Source organism: Alexandromys fortis, unplaced genomic scaffold (assembly GCF_014885135.2).
Source record: "Alexandromys fortis isolate MF-2015 unplaced genomic scaffold, M_Fortis_MF-2015_v1.1 scaffold_205, whole genome shotgun sequence".
Taxonomy (NCBI): Eukaryota; Metazoa; Chordata; class Mammalia; order Rodentia; family Cricetidae; genus Alexandromys; species Alexandromys fortis.
This window is the reverse complement of record NW_026068107.1, coordinates 2426721-2444383: the sequence shown is the minus strand read 5'-3', so window position 1 is coordinate 2444383 and position 17663 is coordinate 2426721. Positions and strand designations below refer to the sequence as shown.

At 35.5% G+C, this 17663-nt stretch overlaps 1 protein-coding gene across 7 annotated transcripts in view; it reads right to left on the bottom strand.

Annotated features, from left to right (window-relative positions):
• Nucleotides 1-667: 667 nt before the first annotated feature.
• Nrk (Nik related kinase) overlaps nt 668-17663 on the bottom strand; it is a 101160-nt gene continuing 84164 nt past the window's right edge. For 3 of the 7 annotated variants that reach the window (XM_050124123.1, XM_050124124.1, XM_050124125.1), the window contains 7 exons: nt 17402-17560; nt 14737-14835; nt 13236-13381; nt 12840-12989; nt 9578-9713; nt 7224-7363; nt 668-4119 (listed from right to left, as the gene is read on the bottom strand). In XM_050124123.1, coding sequence (XP_049980080.1) covers nt 4024-4119; nt 7224-7363; nt 9578-9713; nt 12840-12989; nt 13236-13381; nt 14737-14835; nt 17402-17560 — 926 coding nt within the window. In that variant the 3' untranslated portion in view covers nt 668-4023. The other 4 variants (XM_050124126.1, XM_050124127.1, XM_050124130.1 and 1 more) reach the window with 2 other exon arrangements.

The following is a 17663-nucleotide window of genomic DNA, read 5'->3' as shown; positions in this document are numbered from 1 at the left end:
AACATTAAGATACTGGGGTGGGATTCTAGGGAAGGTAGTATTGAGATTTGCTTGGGTTTGCCTATATTGAATGATTCTATACTTATGTGGCTACCAGTGTTCCCTGTTAAATCAAAATGTGTTAAACTCTATCCTATGTGATTCTATGTCTGTAGTTCCACATATCTAGAGAAAATGTTATTAGCTTCTAATTGTACAAGGGTAACCTCGGAGCTATTTACATAGGATGTTGTGTTGTCTATATATGTTCATGTGCACTTGAAGGGCACAGATCAACATTGAGCATCTTCCTCGGTTTCTTGCCACCTTATTTTTTTGTCTTGCTGAGTCAAAGACTCTGATTTGGCCATACTGGTTGGCCAGCAAACTTTAGGAATCCACTTTTTATCCCCTCCCCCAATGCTGGGTTTACAACAGCTCTACCAATATTTTAGGACTCCGTACTGACACCTTCATGCTTGAATGACAAGATCTTTACTGGTTCACACCCCCAGTTTACAGAAAGGGCTCTTATTAGATAGATACAGGTTTCCTTGACCAGAACCATGCAACAGAGAGACCCTCAAATATACACTAATTGTTAGATTCTCATTTGTTTTAAAGAAATTATTTCTCAAATGAGTTCAAATTCCAAGACACTGTGTATTTCAATAATGACATCAATCAATAACTGCAAAGTTTTATTTAAGAAGCCAAACAATGATCCATTAGAGTTTCCAATCAAACAATTAGTCTCAAAGATTAACTCCATACATGTTGAGTATAAATGATTCAAACAGGCACATATCTTGAGACAAATCAAAAAGTACTTAAAAGATCCCATTGAGAGTATATGGCAATATTCATTATCTTATCAAGACCATCTCAGATGAATGGTGTTTTGTGTGTGTGTGTGTGTGCCTGTGTATGCATGTGTGCCTGTGTATGCATGTGTATGTGTGTGTGTTTGTGTACGTATCTGTGTTATGGAGGAGACAGAGGGAGGAGGGAGGGAGGGAAGTGAGAGAAAGGGGAAGGAGGGAGGGAGGGAGGGAGGGTGGGAGGGAGGGAGGGAAGGAGGGAGGGAGGGAGAAAGAGCAGAAGATAACATCCAGTGTCATCCTCAGGAATGCCATCCACCTGTTTGGAGACAGGGTCTCTCATTGGCCAGAAGCTCTCCAATTAGTTTAGAATAGCTGGCAAGCAAGCTCCAAAGATCTACTGGTCTAACTCTCTTTAGCACAGGAATTGGAAGTATCCACTATCATGACTGGAATTTCTATGTGATTTCTGGGGATTGAATTTGGAGCCATAAGGCATGGGCTTTACTAATCTAGTTATCTGTCCAGCCTTCAAATCAACGAATCTTTGCAGAAAACATCAATTAGTTATCAGTTTATCTCACAATGAATTTAATCTTTGGCATTTTAAAATGTGGGTGAAGGGATGTAAGTTTAGGAGTGATATTGATTTGCTCGTTTTATTGCTTTGATAATTTTCACTTCTTGCAATTAGCATCTTACTTTGCTTGAACCCATTAATCTATTCAGAAATTTTGCTATCAGTCCTCTTCCTAAACTGTTTTCAAAACATTTTGCACAATTTCTTTTATTACAAGTAATTTAAAGCAACTAAACCACCATTAAATCAAACCATACTCTCACCAGTGCTGATAATAACCCGCCAAAATATTCATGCTTCCAATCATAATCCTAGTTACACTGACCTTCAGGGGTGCCTCTCCACACTTCTGTGATATGCTGGGCCTTCTAGGCACCGTTACATGGCATAGTACATATGTCATTTCTTCTATTACTGAGTATAAAGACTATGAAATGACATTGTTCCACTGTTCCGGCTCACCTGCCAAAGGCTATATAGATCCTACACAGATGTACACCTAGACTAGAAATATTCACTAGCGACATTTATTACTAGTGAACTACTTCAACTATTTCACTAGCTCATACTTGGCCACCCAATGCGTGGGGCTTCCTTTTCCTTGCTAGGTGTCAACCTTCTTTTCCTCACTAACGCATTAGCCTTCAAAGCACAGCAGTGCAGTGCTAATCTTTCCTGTGTGGTTGGTTTGGGATAACTTTGGAGAGTATGCTTGCTATTCCCTGTGCTTGCTGGAATACTTGCCTTGGAGAGCAATGGGAGGTGAGTTGCTAAAATTGTTTTTTTTTTAATGTATTACTGCCTTAAACATATGATTTTAAGATAAAACTTATTATAAGCTTAATTGAGTAAATATGAAGAAGAAAAATGCTTAAAAGACTTTCCTACATACTACTTAAATGAGAAAAATTTCTGAAATTCAAACATAGCAAGCTCCATTTGCTCAGCGATGAGGTACTTGCACCAAGTTCCCCACGGCCTTTGGTGTACACATTTTTTTTTAAAAAAAAGAAAACTACTTCTAAGGTATTGATTTGACATTAAAGTTTGCTTATTTAAAGTAACTACTGAACTTAAAAAAAGTAATTGGAATTGTAAACATTGAAGGATAAGCCAGTTTTAGGATCACATTATTGTATCACAGTAACAGAAATGTGAATCACATTTCACTTGGGGATTCAGGTTCGTCTACAATCTGAACACTGAGCTACTGCACTCTTGATAGAAGTCATGAGAAAATGCAAATCTTCATTTCTGGCACAAAGGTTCCAGGAAATGATACACTGCCAGGAAATCACACTCAGTCAGCTGCTTTCTGTTTTGATTAACCAGGTAGTTTAAAAGGCTTCAGATTTCAGAAGCAGAACTAGAGGGCTTGTTGAGGTATACTTTGTGGTAGGTTCTGTGGCTTTTTCTCTCGCCCCAGAACTAACCATGGCATTGAGGATGGATAGGTATAAATCACGTTTTCTTATATCAGGTAGCAGTTACCATAGGTGATCAAATATCACCTATTTTGGCGTCTATAAAATATTTGGGTATGGACTGGCATGAATTTCACTAGTCCAATTTTCAGACTTTGATATATGATCAATGTTATTGTTTTAAATCTCTTGTAATTTACTTACTTATAGCAAATGACTAAATTTGAGATTATCACTTGATGACTTTATTTCTCAGTTTGTAGTGATAGAAATGTGAAAATGCAAGTATTAGCTATCAATGTTCTTTTCATTTTGTCACACTGCTTTGTTTAATACCTGAAAGGGCATTTTATATAGTTTAATGTAGGACTGGGAAAATATTCAATGCTGTCTGATGGTCATAGTAATAGCTAGATAATAAAATTAAGAACCCAGCCAATCATGTGGACAGAATTTGACGCCTACTTAGAAGTATTAAAAAAAAAAAAACTCTCTACAGTACATGTGTATTGGAGTTCAGTTCTGTATTCAAAGTAGTAAATATATTGTTTAGTAGGTTGTAAAACAGTTATTGCACATATTTGGGACTTTAGGATGGGGGAACCAAACATCTGAGGTTTTCTCCTTTTCTTCTTATGTAGAGAAAACCAGTTTAGCAAGGGGGGGAAATCACAATTGGTCTCCAACTGTGGATTTATTATGAAAAAGAATTGGGTGGCATTTCCCCCTTGATCACTGTAGTTTTCTTTTGGTATGCAGGTTATTCAACCTTAGTCTGGGCTATAAAAATTCCTTATGTTTTTTCTCTTAATCTAACTTTTCTTGGAAAAAAGTCACCTACATTAATTAAATTTTTTCTTTGGAAAAGCTTATTTAGGGCCAATTTATTTGAAAGTCACTTGTAAAGTAATTTATAACAGGTTTCTATACTCCATGCTATAAATCTGAATACAGATACTGTCCAAACTGTCTTAAGAGTAATGTCTGAATTCACAGTAACAAAAGTTACAAAGTTCGTGCAAAAGATATTGTACACCATTGGAGTACATAGAGCTTGCTATAGTTAAGTTTGTTTATAAAGCTGTACTTGTCATTGAAACTATGATGTGCTACATTAAAAGCCTCTGATTAAAGTTTTTCTTATGGTAAAACTGGAGTTTTAGAATGTAATGGCATATATGTGATGGATGTAAATGCTGGAGGAAATCAATGGGATCTTTCACACAGCATAACTTCTTTGGAGCTCTTCAAGTTTTCCAAGGGTCATAAAGTAAACCCGGCTGTGGTGATTGCTCAGTGTAGACGTAAAGAACAGCTTTAAAGAAATAAAGAGAAAAGCATCATCAGTGAGTGGCTTATCCATTTTAGCCAGATAATAAACAAAAGTGGTAAGTACCAGTTTATAACTATAATTCGATGTAATTAAAATATTAAGCCATTTTGTTTGGAATAACTTTTCTTATTTTAAGAAGCATAAGTTTGATTAGTTTGGAACTTAAATTGCATATTTTAAGGTAACCTTTTCACCATATTCTGGAGAATTGCAGTTCATATATTTTATTAATTTGGCTTTATGTTTACTTTTAAAATTTATTCTTTGAGACTTTCATACACCTATACAATGGATTATGATCACATGATCGCTTGCTCAATTTCCTTTGGATCCCTTCAACATGTTTCCTCCCATCTTCATATTCTCTTTTCAAAATTTATAACCCACTGGGTCCAATCAGGGCTGACCATATGTGCACAGGTGTGAGGCCGGGAACCTACGAGTGCTTTCCCTAAAGAATTATGCTTCTACTTCCCTTAGCAGCTACCAACTGCCATATAATATTTATTATTGATGGTTTTCGTTGGCTGAAGTGCCTTATTAGTTTTGGTTAACAACACTTTCCTTTAGCTGAGGACATGCCAAACTGGATCGGAAAGCCCACAAGACCTCCACTCTATACAAAGGACTATAGGCAACTGAGGAAAGCTGAGAGCTGGAAGTGGGAGAGGTGCTTTTCCACCAGGTAAAACCACACCAACTAGTTGTCTAGTGCCAAAAAGCCAGCCCTGAATACATTCATACAAGGAACACTTTGAGGACTGAACAGGCTATATATAGGAATATATATGAATATAAAAATTATGATGCAATAAAAATTAGTGAAAAAGGGACTATGAATTTGAATGGCTGGGAGAAGTAAACGAGAGAGTTTGGAGGGAAGAAAGGGAATTAAAATTTCTACTTTTTAGGATACAAGTTCATTTCACTTTAGTAAAAAAAACATAAAAAGTAGAATATTCCTATAACTTAAATATAAGCACAAGTTGCAAGTGACAGCAAAAATTCTTTCCTTGTGTTAAAAGACAATTTAAATTAGAATAAATTTGTTTTTATTTTTTGAGATTATAATTGAATTGTAACATTTCCTCCTTTCCTTGGTATCATGAATGAAACCCAATGGAATAGAGAGGAACGTGGTGTACAAACATGGGTTCTTCCATAATAAAGAAAAACAGAACAGAATAGACATAAATATCAGAAAGAAATCAAAGCTTTCTTCCATCATTCAAAATTCTATTTAGTAGGGCATGCTGACAATGAGCAGCTAACGTTAGCACATTTCACGTGCCGAATCCTCTGTAAGATGCTTACTACATCTTTGTTGTGGAAGAGATTTATCTTCCTTTCCCAAACAGTATTACTAGTTCCACCTTAGAAATAAAGGAATTAGGCCGGGCGATGGTGGCGCACGCCTTTAATCCCAGCACTCGGGAGGCAGAGGGAGGCGGATCTCTGTGAGTTCGAGACCAGCCTGGTCTACAAGAGCTAGTTCCAGGACAGGCTCCAAAGCCACAGAGAAACCCTGTCTCGAAAAAAATAAAAAAATAAAGAAAGAAATAAAGGAAGTAAGTTTTTAAAAGATGAAACAAGGGTTGGAGATGTGACCCAATGCTACAGTGTTTGCATAGCACATGTGAGATCCCGGGTTCCATGTCCAGCATTTTCCTACCCCCGACAAAAGAAACATAGGAAAGATCAATTAAACTTCTCTGGTTCTCACATCTTGTTAGGTGGCAGAGCCAGAACTGCAACCCTAACTCTCTGACCTCAAATCCTGGTTCTTAGCATTACATTCTAAAATCGGGCACCTTTCCTTGACATGTGGCAAGTTTGCCCCGCTTTCCCTTATAGTAACTTGAATTCTGTGTAATCTGTGGTAATGATTATTAATTCTATTAAGATTAATTCTTCAAAGCATTATTTCTTAAAATGTTAACTGAATTGATGAAATTTCCCATCTAGCTATTTTCAACAGTTAACACTGATCAAATTTCAGAGACAATTTCCAAGACTCAATTTTCATTTTCTTTCCTGTAGTCTTCATTATACCTACTTGTGAAGATATAATTGAGACAGCTTCTAAAATAGCAACCATAAAGCCAAACATATAGTTATATATTTAACAAACGTAAGCACTTCTTCCTTCTCTTATTCTTGGAATATGCTGAAAGCTAGAAATGGAAGATCTTCAAAAAGCAAAGAAAATGCTGGTAAGGAGACGGCAAAAAAGAATTTCTAGCACTGTTGGTAGGAGTGCATTGTTATAGCCATCATAGAGAATGGTATAAGAGCAGCTCAAAAAGTTCCAGACAGATAAGACACAAAATAATAAGCTTGCCACGTGATCTGGTTCTCATATATCCAATTGGGTACCAGCCTACCAGAAATATTTGTACGCCCTGGTTATTGGAGCACTATCTACAATAAGTACCCATCAACTGAAGAAAACCAAACCAAACCAAACAACCCTCCCAAAACTAAAATCATGCATTTGTAGCAAATTACATAGAGCTAGAGAACTTATATTAATTGAAATAAGCCAAAAACAAAATATTAATGATTTATTTTGCATATCAAAGGTAAAAAAATCTATCTAGAGATCAGAATGATGTTGGGACTAAGGCAGATGAAGGGAGCTTGATCTGATTAGTTCATATGGATGGCATGCACTGAAATATCAAAATGAATGTCACTGGTATGTGTGATTAAATTATGATAATCAAACCAAAATATTTAAATCATCCTAAGGAGGCAGATATGCTTTCATATTTTCTTAAATTTCTTGGTATGAAAGTAAAAATGACTTTGGATCAAAAATAATGTAAGTTCATGCCAAATAAAATATCAAATTTTAATGGTAATATAACTAGAGATTTTTACTTTGAAATGGGGTTATGTTGAAACAAAATTACATTATTTACCAAATCTATTTCTGCTGCAAAAAAGAAAATTGTTTTTATTAATAGTGTGCCAGTTTAAAAGATATATTCTTAAATATTTATGAGCAAAATGTAAAGGTCAGAAAGTCTAATTAGTATCAATGGTTAGTTTATTTTTGCTTTACTGAAGGGTATAAACTATACCTTGTCACCACGGGTGCACAGGAATCTCAGTTTCTTGATTGACCTGCGCTTGAACTCATTCTCGAGAATACTGGACTGTAGGGACCGCACTTCAACAGCCTTTCGGTCCCATCCAGTGATTCTCTGTGTACACTCAAAAGCTATAATACAAATGGAAATATCAAAAGACCATTTAGTTTTTGTAGAAGTGATGTAAAACTCAGTCATTATCTATAGATCCTACAATGATCCACATTGACTTGCTAGATCTTTGTTGATGTTTGTATTAGGATATTGTAAGACCATAGACAACTTTGTTTGTAGACATTCTGATCAACCCATGATTTTAAAAAAAATGTTAACAGTGTTGGTGAAGTGCAGTGTCACACCAGATACAGGTTGAGGAATCCCAATAAAGAGCCATATTGTAGTATACATGGAAAACTGATTCATAAACAAATTAAAACAAGGGCAGAGAGAGAGAAGCTATGGAGCCGCCAGAGTCAGACATGCCAAAACTTTGCTGGTAAGCCACTGCCATGTGGCAATACACAGATTAATAGTAATGTGTTAAATTAATATGTAATAGTTAACCAATAAGACTTGTATGATTTTGATATCAATTTTTTTCTAAATTACTATGATATTTTGACTATGAAAAATAACTGTTCTGAAATAACTTTATTAGTGTAATATAGGGTCCTAATTAATTTTTGCCACAGGAAATACAAAGAACTAATGACCTGCCTTACAGTAACTAGTAACAGAATTAGCATGTATAAATTTGAGTATTTTACTCACATGACTACTATATAAAAATAGTATTCTTCTCAACAGCCATACAGAGCCAAACTTTCTAATTTAATACAGCCTGTTTACCGAGTCCAATACCCAGTGTTTATATCATCACACATCCACTTAACCTAGTTTGTTTTCTGAAATCTTGAAGTAGAGATTTTTGGTAAAATTTTCTATAATTCTTAAACGTCTGTACAAATATTTGGGAATAAAAACCTTGTCCTTGTTATTGAAAACATCATAGATTAATGAAATGTAAATTTTAGTTTAGGACAGTTTGGATTTAAGCTACTTGTTAAGAGCAAGGTGTTTGGAGTTAGAAAACAGACTGAGTTCTTTCATTGATGTTAGTGTTATATTGTAATATATTCTCAATATGCACTAAACAATGACATCATGGGCTTATAGTGCTATAATTTGTTTTACATCTATGTGTCTTTCAAATTCTATCAAGTGAAATTAGCTTTTTGATCTAGGTTAGAAATTTTCTTGCCTGAGAACCAGAGATGATGTAGACATTGAAGATCCCTTTTACTCTTGTGATTACCTAGTGGCTTGAATACTAGGGTTATGCTCAGTTTCCCATTTGAACTTGGCTACCTGACTTTCATTTCTGGTTCATATACTTTTTGAGGTTCTGGGGATGCATTTTTTCCCTAGGCTGCATCACTACTTTCTACTTGACATATTATTTCTAAAAGTATTACTATAAAAGATAGAACATGATTCATCGCTTTTACTTCCTTTTGCCCTAGATTCATCAGTTTGTACCATAAGCATTAAGTGTCTGTCATTTAAACCCTCTGTGAATTCTTACCTGTTTTAAGAAATTAGGGTAGGTTTTCAGGACAATTCTTAACATTAAAAGATTTTGCAGATCCAATGCAAAGAACTATCACCCATAGAAAAAAATGTCCAAAAATGAGTTCTTTCAAACTGGTCATTAAAATAATGTGGGTATCACTTTTCTACCCACTGTACAGACATTTTAGAAGATTCTGTTATCTGTTTGGAAAAAGAGCTTTTTTACCCTTTCCTTTCCATCTCTTTTGTATAACCCACTGTCTCTTCAAACACACACACACACACACACACACACACACACACACACACACACAGGGCGGGGAAGTTGCCATTCATCTTATCATTCTACCATTTGCCCATGCTAACATTTTAACTATTGGTATGTATTTTATTCTCTAGCCACTGAACATTGGAAACATACAGAAGAATATCAGATTATGATAATTTCCCAGACCAGAAGCCCTAGACTATTTAGAGAAATGAAGTGTTCTGGTCAGAAAAAAAATGGATTTTCATGTTGCCACCCACCTGGGTGGCAAATAACAGGTATTCCAGGCAGTATCTGTCTTTTTATATAACGGATTTCACATAAGTACTACTCTATAAACAGAACATTGATGACTAGACAAAATAGAGTCCCTTTTAAATGTGCAAGACTTTAAATTATCCACCAGTGCTTTAAGGGAAAAAAATTCTGGAAACCTTATTTAGGATACATTTTATACTCTTCAAACTTCTTGGTCTCATCTGAGAGAAAAAAAATTGGTACATACCTACGGAAGATGGTATATCTTTCCACACATCAAGGATCTTCTTGTAGAGTTGTTCATTTGCTTCCTCAGAGGCAGCTTCAGCATTGAAGGAGAGCATCACGCCAATTCCCAGGCCATCAGGTAAAATGATGATGTTCTGTGATATAATGATTGCCAGGGATTGGTATTATGTTTATAAAGATTTTTGTGTCCAGAATTTTATCACTATTACATTAATTGAAACAACTATGCCTTTAATTGAAGACCAAAAAATGTTCAACGTGCAGGAAGGAAGGTAACCTTTGACAGAATGAGATAAACTAAACATTTGAGAAGAGTTGGTTTTTATTATGTCATGAAGCCTTTGATTTTAATTCTCTACTTTTGCTTAGGATAATAATTTGGAAAAAATAAGTAAAGCTGCCCTTCCAACACAGTGAAATATTGGGAAATTCCACGAAAGTATTCTTTATTGTAATAGGAAAAATAATACAGTTCTGAATTTAAGATTCATTTCCAAAATTAAGCAATATTTTCACAATGAATATGTGAGCCAAGTAACAAATCATATACATAATTCTTGATCATCAGCAAATTCGTGAAAAAAGGGAAAATAACCCTCAAATAACTTGAGCTTAAAATGTTTTAAGGGACAACTTTTAATACTGTTTATGGCTTGTTTAATTATATTTGTCCCCTATTCAAGAAAACGTAGACTGTCTCATTCAAGTCACGTGTTACCATAGGCTCGATATACAAATTCGGAAGTGTTGGTTGGCAGAATAAGGAAATATTAAGAGATAACTAAATATTTCTAAGTTTTTAGATTCATAAACAAGACAAAATCTGTTTAGAATACAGATAATATGCCAGTGACAGTACTTCTCTGATAAAATTTTAAAAGTGTGTTTTTCAAATTAGCAAGTTACAGGAAAAGAAAAGACGAGAAACTATACTTGCCAAAGCCAGCGTACTCAGGCCAAGTGCTTGAGGCCATGTCTCAGCAACAACAATCCTCAAAACTAAAATGGGAATCCAGAGGCGAAACGCAATTTTAATGTGTTCCCTGGGCACTTGCATGAGCAGTTGAATCAGAAACCAGATAAGAAAAAATGAAAGAAAATCCAAGAAATAAGGTTGTCTCAAGAAAATCTGTTTGTAATAAAAAGGGAGTGTTGCGAATCCAGAGAGCCTCTGAGGTAATTCCCTTGCTTCTCGGACGCTTGCTGAAGGAATGGCATATTCGTCAGCACGCGTGGCTTCCCTGTAACATGAGAGCCTTTGTAAACTAGCACTTTGGAGAAAATATTATTTTTAGGACATTCTCTTTTAGAGACAGCCTCCTCTCCCTTATATTAGAGTCCTTTCTATTTTAGTGGGTCAAGACACTAGGGAATTTGTCTAAAAATACGTTTGCGTATATATGAAGGATCCTAATTAGGTCAGAAAATGATTTGTGAAATCTCTTCCTTTTTCATTCTCGTTTCTAAAGTTAATTAACTGATTTTCTAAAGCAAATAATTTCCCTCCTCATTATTTAGATTTAAACTTCTTTAATGATTTTATTTTTCAAACCAGTGACTAGTATATCCCAGGTTGGCTTCAAATTTGCTAAGTAGCTAATGCTAGTAATAATACTGCCAAACTTCCTGCCTACACTTCCAAAGTTATGGGATTATACGTGTGCACTAAGATGCCTGGCTGGACTTTTCAGTAAGTGTTAACTTAAACCAACATTCCAGTATTCTTTATTGAACTGGCTTCTTAACAAAGGCTATCTGTTATGATGATAAATAAGATTCAGGAAGCTACAGAGACAACTTAAATATAGTTATATTTTTTTTTCAAAATTATTTCGTGGGTTTGACTGAGGTTGTGTTTAATATTCTCACAGTACAAACAGTGTAAATTGTCTATATAGGCAGCCACTGGGTCATTAGCTAATGATTGCCAGTTTCACCAAAATGCCTTTAAAGATGTCTTCACCAACGTTCTGATTGTTTTATGTAATTGTTTTAATTGCATTATTAGAGACATGATATATTCCTAAAATGTTCAAGATATCACACAAATTGAGTGACTTAAAACACACAAATGTTATAGAGAATGATAAGCTGCTGAAATGTTAAGATTCAGCAAGCTCAGTATCTTAAAGGAGATGAAGAAAAAGAATGGTGGTGGTGGTGCACACCTTTAATCCCAGCACTCAGGAGGCAGAGACAGGAAGATTTTTATGAGTTGGAGGACAGCCTATCTATAAAGTGATGTTCAGGACAGGCTCCAAACACTACAGAGAAATCCTGTCTCCAAAAACCAAAAATCAAAAAAGCAAAACTCAAAACAAACAAAAACCGAAAATCAAAATTTAAAAAAAAACTAAAAAAAAAAAAACAACTGGTAAAGGCATTCCTTTAAATATAATTTTCAATAAGGAAAGCCATCAATTCCACGATAAATATTTTGTATGATGCACTTGGTGTGATATGATGTTCTCGTCAAGCTCTTTATATTAATGATGAGTGTTTTCACAACCATTCGCAAGTTAGATCTAGACTTTTATTTACATCTTAAAATTGTAGAGCATTTACTTTAAAAATACTGAATCTTTTTGTCAGAAATTCCCAAATATAATGAATATCATAAATGAATTTTAAAGTAATTTGCTATAGTCTATAGACAATGCAATAAAGAGGGGAGTACACTTAATTATGTAATTCTGCTATTGATTTCTTAACACAATGTATTAGTATATTACAGGGTATAGAAATTCTAAAGCCAGTTGAAAAGTATCCTAGGGCAAATCAGTCTAAATGCAGAAAGATAAACAGATAGAGAATGTAGACCACAAAGCCATTAAAGGGAGAAAGACCTCAATGAGTTCCACTTGTTAATGACCAGATGGTGGTGTGGGCTTGAGATGAACAGATCTGGTTAATCAATATAACTGGATTTTAAAGGTTACATGTATTCATTAATAAGAAAATCATTATGGTCAAACAAAATCTGTCTGCAGACTGCATTTAAATACCTGGAAAATGAAAGCATTAGTGATTCTTATTTATGTAGCAACACCTTCTGATATGCTGACCTGTTAGATCGCTACACCCTCAGACACACATGTACATACAGGCAAACTATCAATGCACATGAAGTAAAAATAAATATCGCTTTTAAAGTAAAAGGAATGAAAGAAAGTTACACTTTAAACTTTTGAGAGTTCTGATAACTGGAAAAATTCAAAGTGTTTACAGTAAGTCCAAGGGATCTGAAGGTGTTATCTTACATTATTTGGCAAGGTCACATCAGACATAACTTCAGATTCTGCATCAATGATGTGGTAACCATTTGCTGAGCTGAAGAAAATCTTCAGTGTTTTCTCAGAACCAACAGCCAGGTCAACTGTCACTGGCTTAAGGTCAGGAGTTGGAAACACCTGAAAATATAAAAGCAAACATGGCCCAAAGGCCAAAATGACATTCTGACTAGGCAAAGATTTCCCTATTCTTTTGCTAGATTTACACGTTTATAAAACTCAGATGGCTGTTTATGATTGGCTGATTGATTGATGATCTTGGTAACTGAACCTATGGTTTCCTATAAGCTACAATGACCAAATTGTTATGACCCTCAGAACTGCATATGGCCTTGTTCTCTCATTAGTGGCCCTTAAGTTCCTTGCCTTGAGCTTCAGCAAATGAAGGAGCTCATCTGGTCTCTTAAACCGGTTCGCTGGATCAGCTGCCTTTATTTTTGCCAATATTCGTATATAGGCTTCATAGGACATGTAGTCTCCTTCGGAGTCTGCTGATTGATCAATGCATACTTGGTAAGGAATGAAAAAGGCCATACACGTTAACCTATGGTAGACAGATTATCCTCTAAGACTCCTATGCTTTATAGTCTAAGGTAACAGAAAGGCAAACGGATTCTTTGCCAAGATCAGCTTACACATCACATGACAGGATTTACAATAATGTGGTTATGAGGTGAGCATCAGAAATGGAAATGAGAAGTTGGCAGGAACTGGCTAGACTTATTGTTGGTACTTATCTCTGTTTTCCAGTTCCATACCAGGTAGCGCTGACAAGCCAGCAGACACCCAAGAATTAACACATATCCAAATGTTGACAGCTGAACCAAGACCCAGTTTAGGCAGATCAGATCAGGGATGCTATATCTGTCATGGTAGACTGAATGTCTATATAGTAGCCATTCTATCTACAAAGAGGACACTGTGCAAACAGTGCAAATAGTTCTTGAGGAAAATTCATATGTGTTTTACCGTGATCAGTGTATCTATATATGATGTTTTGGCCTAAAAATAGAACCTCATCTAAAATACAAATGTATTTCATGAATACCTTGGTGTCTATCAGGATGTGTTTCTACAAGAGCTTTGTGAAATCTGTAGGTGGACTGAGTAGTTCAGTATCACAGGGAACATTTATTAAAAATCAGGTTCTCAGGCCCCACTACAGAACCACTAATTCAGCCTGGAGTTGGGTCTGAGATCCAAACATTTAACAAATGCTTCCAGTGATTCTGATCTACAAGATAAAATAGCTACTTGCCTTTTGTAAAAATGTATCCTATTTAAATAGAACCCAATTTATGGGAAAGGGAAAAACTCAGCAGCAGATTATTTGGGCCATTAGATGGCTAGCTTCCAGAACAATTCTCCAGAGAAGAAATCAAGACACCACTTGCTTCCCCCACCCACCTATTGTACTGATAGCTGGAGCAGGCTTTTCTCACCCCCTTCCAATGTGGCTTCCTCAGTATCTCCACATCTCTTCTTACCTTCTCACTACTCCCCACCCCCCACTAAGAGAGAACAGGGACTTTCCCAGCTTCAAGTTATTGAGGTGGCACCTGAAGCCTGTGTTTTGGCCTCTAGAAGTGAAGATCTTCATGTTGACTACAGGAAATGGGAGTGAGGAGCTGGTGGGGATGTCCTGTAAGGGGAAGGGTTGGGGACATCCCTCAAACTCTCCCTTGCTGTGGCGCCTGTGGATTTTCTAAAAAGGGGTTAAATGATAATTATTGACATGATATATTCAAATTGCAATAATTGTAGCCAAATGGTATGTATTTCCACATCTACATTACAAACTACTATTTTGTTTATAATTTCTTCTTTAGAGAAAACAGTATTATGCAAATGAAACGGTCACTCACTTTAATAGCAGTGCTTTCATCAAAGGATTTTGGTGCCCAGGCATAAAGGTGAATGGAAGACTTCACAGCAACTGCAATGTATGTTGTTTCCTCATGTTGAACTATAATGGCAACATACAAAAAGTCATACATCAGAATTAACAAGAACACTCAGGTGTTTATATTTATTATCACAAATGAAATGACAATTTTAAGAGCTAAAACTGCATATTTTTAGAATAGCTACTTGTCTGTAATTGTATTCTTGTCATTCAATATTAATATCACTGCATATTTCCATAGATTGTATTTATCTGTATTTAAGTGATATACTATCCAGGTACTAAAGAAAAATATTTGCAAATTATTAATCTGGTAAGTGTCTAGTATAAACTGGGCAGTGGTGGTGCACACTTTTATTCCCAGCACTTGGGAGGCATAGGCAGGCAGATCTCTGTGAGTTCGAGGCCAGCCTGGTCTACAAAAGCTAGTTCCAGGACAGGCCCCAAAGCTACAGAGAAACTCTGTCTCAGAAAAAAAAATGAGTAGTATATAGGATGTATAAAAATTTCTACAACTCTATTCAGCATCAGAGCAAAAAGACTAGGCAAAGTACTTACTTTAAGAAAAATATACAAATGATCAATAAATACATTAAAAAGTATGGAAGGGCATTACTAACCAACAAAATGCACACTGAGTTATGAGGAACTACTTTAACTCTGCTTTAGGATGACTAATACTGTAAGGAGAAACAGACACATATAAACATTCAAATGGATATGGAGAAAATGCAACCCTTATATATTAGTGGTGGTGATGGGAAATTCTGCATCTAGTTTGAAAACGGTTTAGGAGTACTATCCAAGAGAGAAAAAAAGAAAGATGCACATAAATACCCATAGCAGAATTATTGTTACAAGCCTGAAAGTAGCAAGCATACAAACATCTGCTAACTGATACACTGATAAATACAAGTGATGTCTATATAATATATTAACATTCTGGAGTTTGAAAAAATATTGACATGTGTTGTATTATGACACAATACAAGTGAACCTTGGGAGCATTACACTAAGTGAAAGAAAACTGTTACATAAGACCACATAATACACAGATATATTTATATTAGCTTCTGAGATAAGGCAAATACATAAAGAAGGAAAGAAGATCAAAGTTTCTCTAGTATTTGACAAAACATGGGTAAGGGGCTGGGCAATGGTGGCACACAGAGCAAGCCTGTCTTGAAAAAACAGAATAGAGTGGGAAAGGAAAAAGACAGGAAATACTGAATGCCTGTCATGGAATCCATGGAATACTGGTCTCTTTGGGGACTAAAATCGGAACTTTTATGTAAATAAGATCATAGTAATGGCTATTGAGTTGTCCATTTTTAAAAACTACATTTCATAGTAGGTAAATAATTTCAATATCACTATTGATAGAGAAAGTAAAAGTTATACAAAGCACATGGTCGTTTATGTAACATCCCTCTTCTTTGGCTAGAATACTGCTTCTGTTCTGATTCTCTCCAATATTCTGTCTCTTTATCATATTTCCTTCCTCTTTTTTAATTTTATCTCTCCTACCATTTTACCTGTTAATGGAAGAAATGATTTTTGGTAGTCCTGGATAGAAGTATTATTGATTAGAACAGGCTCAGCTAGGAAAAAAGACTTCACCTGTCCATTCACCTAAAGCAGATTTCAAAGGTGATTACCCTTATAAAGATCTATCATTGTGCTAAAAAAAAATTGGCAGCTTAGTAAGAGGAAGTTGTTCAATATAAACTGCTGAATTAACATCTTGGAATGTCTTTCACCTTTGGGGCGATCATAGTTATATGACTGCAGGGCAGTGTGGTATCTAAAGCTAGAAGAAAGAGTTTATCTTGTTCTTTAGTTTTCTAGACCCAAATCCCTTCATTTAATGCTATATGTTTATATGTGCGCACATGTGCAAACAAAAAGTCAGTTATGATATAAATATTCTCTTGCAATTTGTATAAAGTGATTTCAGCAATCCTTCACCTACATTACCAATTCTCCTCTGAGGGTCAATGGCTTCAGAGTAAAAGGAAACTGAGAACAGAGGGGATTTACTTCAGAACTAGAATAGACCGGGCTAACTTTACTTCATAGTCATCGAAAGCTCAGAACAATATTCTGTGGACAAAAGAGGTTCTTACTCTATTTTACAGAAATATTTATGAGGAGACACAGGATATGAAAAGCTCTATAATAAAACATAAAGTATTAGGAGCAACAGTCAGTAGATCACAGAAACACTCTTTCAGAACCTCCTACACTACTATGAAGTTTCCTGGTCAGTATTAAACAGGATCCTATTTTATTTCCATTAAAAGGGAAGAAAATATCATATACATCTCTGTAAGTTGCTAAAGATACATCAAACGTAGTTACAGTAAGGAAAATATTACTTTTAAATATTAAGAGCGACTAGGAAAGGAAGAAAGAAGTAAACCAAATTGAACTCCAAGAGTGATTCCAGCCAATAGGTATGATTACATAGAAGAGGCCTAGGAGATGCCTCAATGACATGCGCTCACATTTTCATTCAAAATTGCAAATCCTTTCCTTTCCTTGCCTTGTCTCTTGCAATTATGGACCTCTCCACATGAATGGAAGCATAAACTATATAACAATATTAAATATGAAATGGACGTACGGACACTGAAGTGTTCACAGCCAGTCAACTTATCAATAGATTTACAAGCTTCCTCTGTCTTCAGCATTTCCTTCTGTCTTCTCTTACTTTCCGGATCATTATTCAGAATCTTGTTCCTCAGCCAAGTCAAATGATACACGCGAAGTCTGTTCTTGCGACCTGGTAAGAAAACATGATGGTATTTCAATTCTTTCTCTCTCTCTCTCTCTCTCTCTCTCTCTCTCTCTCTCTCTCTCTCTCTCTCTCTCTCTCTCTCCCTCTC